Genomic DNA, 1312 nt, shown 5'->3' with positions numbered 1-1312 from the left:
GAAAAGTCCAGTTCTGCTGCTCTGGTTGAATGCTTACGAGGAAAAACAGAGGAAGAGATAGTACAGATAACTCTAAAAATGGTAGGTGAAGTTTTGCCTTGTATATGAGGGGCCTTTCTAATTTGATCATAACAGAGCATGCTGTACATGTCCTGTAATATTAAGAGAACTTGAAGAATATCTAACACCTGCCCCTTTTCAGGTAGGACAACATTGCAGCTATGCCATACCTCACCTGAAAAATGTGAACAGGTTCCTTCTCTTTAACTCTGTATGGGCAGTGAGCTACACGTGTTTCTCTGTTGGGTTCTGTTAAGGAAGGAGACAAAAGTATGAGAGTCACAGTCTCTCCTGGAGAGCCTGAACATTACTTAACATCATAACTATGTCCTTCTCTAAATTTCGTATCACAGTGCTAGGTTCCCTCTTCCTTTGCAGATTCAACTCAGAAGTTGGTTCTCCCCTCACAGCATCACACATTCACAGTAGGATTGTGCTTGCTAAGAGCAGATGTAAACTAAGTGTAACCTACATTTTGTGAATATTTAAGATATAGTGCCAATATGCACAAATCTTCTCGGGTTCAAATATCCATTGAGGAAAATTACCTACATTTTCACTTGTGACTTTATTTGTTATGCTTTGAAAATACTGTAAAATGTAAAAATGTTTCTCAGAAGCAAAATTTAAGTAAACCATTCTGCCTTTTGTTTGTATTTTTCCAGGCAGCTGTGCGCATCAGTGCCTGTGTGGATGGTGTATTTCTTCCAAAGAGTCCCAAGCAATTACTGTCTGAAAAAGCAATCAATGCAATCCCCTATATACTAGGAATAAATAACTGTGAATTTGGATGGGGCATTCCTAAAGTAAGAAACTTATAATGGCTGTATTCAGATATACGTTTGTGAATATGAGATTGCCCCCTAAATATATAATCTCTTTGTTATGAAGATGATGAAATTTCCTGATTTTACACACGGTCTGGACAGAGAAGTTGCGTATCAATTGTTACAGAACTCATTAGAGTCATCATTTGAGGTAAGAGACCATTTCCAGAATAACCCAGTGCTACTTCTTGAGTGGGATAATTCAGTATTCATGTTTCTGAAGCTTCACATGGAGACTAGAAAGGACACCTGGGGATGGTTGGCACCAGGAGACCTGCGTGTAGCCATCGGAAGTTTTGCTTCCTTTTGATTTACAAAGCTCTCAGCTTTCTGGTTGCTTTGTGCTCTCCTGAAACCACGAAACTTGAAAAACTGCAAATTAATAGGTTAGAATTAAGAAGCTGATAAACATAGCCAGTACTTGT

The 1312-nt window shown here is 38.7% G+C and overlaps 1 protein-coding gene across 1 annotated transcript; it reads left to right on the top strand.

Moving 5' to 3' along the window:
* Window positions 1-10: 10 nt before the first annotated feature.
* LOC122193237 (fatty acyl-CoA hydrolase precursor, medium chain-like) lies at window positions 11-1247 on the top strand. The gene is made up of 3 exons (XM_042893971.1): window positions 11-81; window positions 726-866; window positions 952-1247. Exons 1-3 carry the CDS (start codon window positions 79-81, stop codon window positions 1195-1197), a joined length of 390 nt encoding a protein of 129 aa, XP_042749905.1. The 5' UTR covers window positions 11-78; the 3' UTR covers window positions 1198-1247.
* Window positions 1248-1312: the final 65 nt, after the last annotated feature.

Source organism: Lagopus leucura, unplaced genomic scaffold (genome assembly GCF_019238085.1).
Source record: "Lagopus leucura isolate 7727_CA_CO unplaced genomic scaffold, USGS_WTPT01 60603-0_obj-0_obj, whole genome shotgun sequence".
Classification (NCBI taxonomy): Eukaryota; Metazoa; Chordata; class Aves; order Galliformes; family Phasianidae; genus Lagopus; species Lagopus leucura.
This window is presented reverse-complemented; position numbering and strand designations above follow the sequence as displayed.

Excerpts from the sequence above, each read along its gene's own strand:
- LOC122193237 (XM_042893971.1), top strand. Across the intron at positions 867-951 it reads TTGGATGGGGCATTCCTAAA|ATGATGAAATTTCCTGATTT; the intron begins GTAAGAAACTTA and ends TTTGTTATGAAG.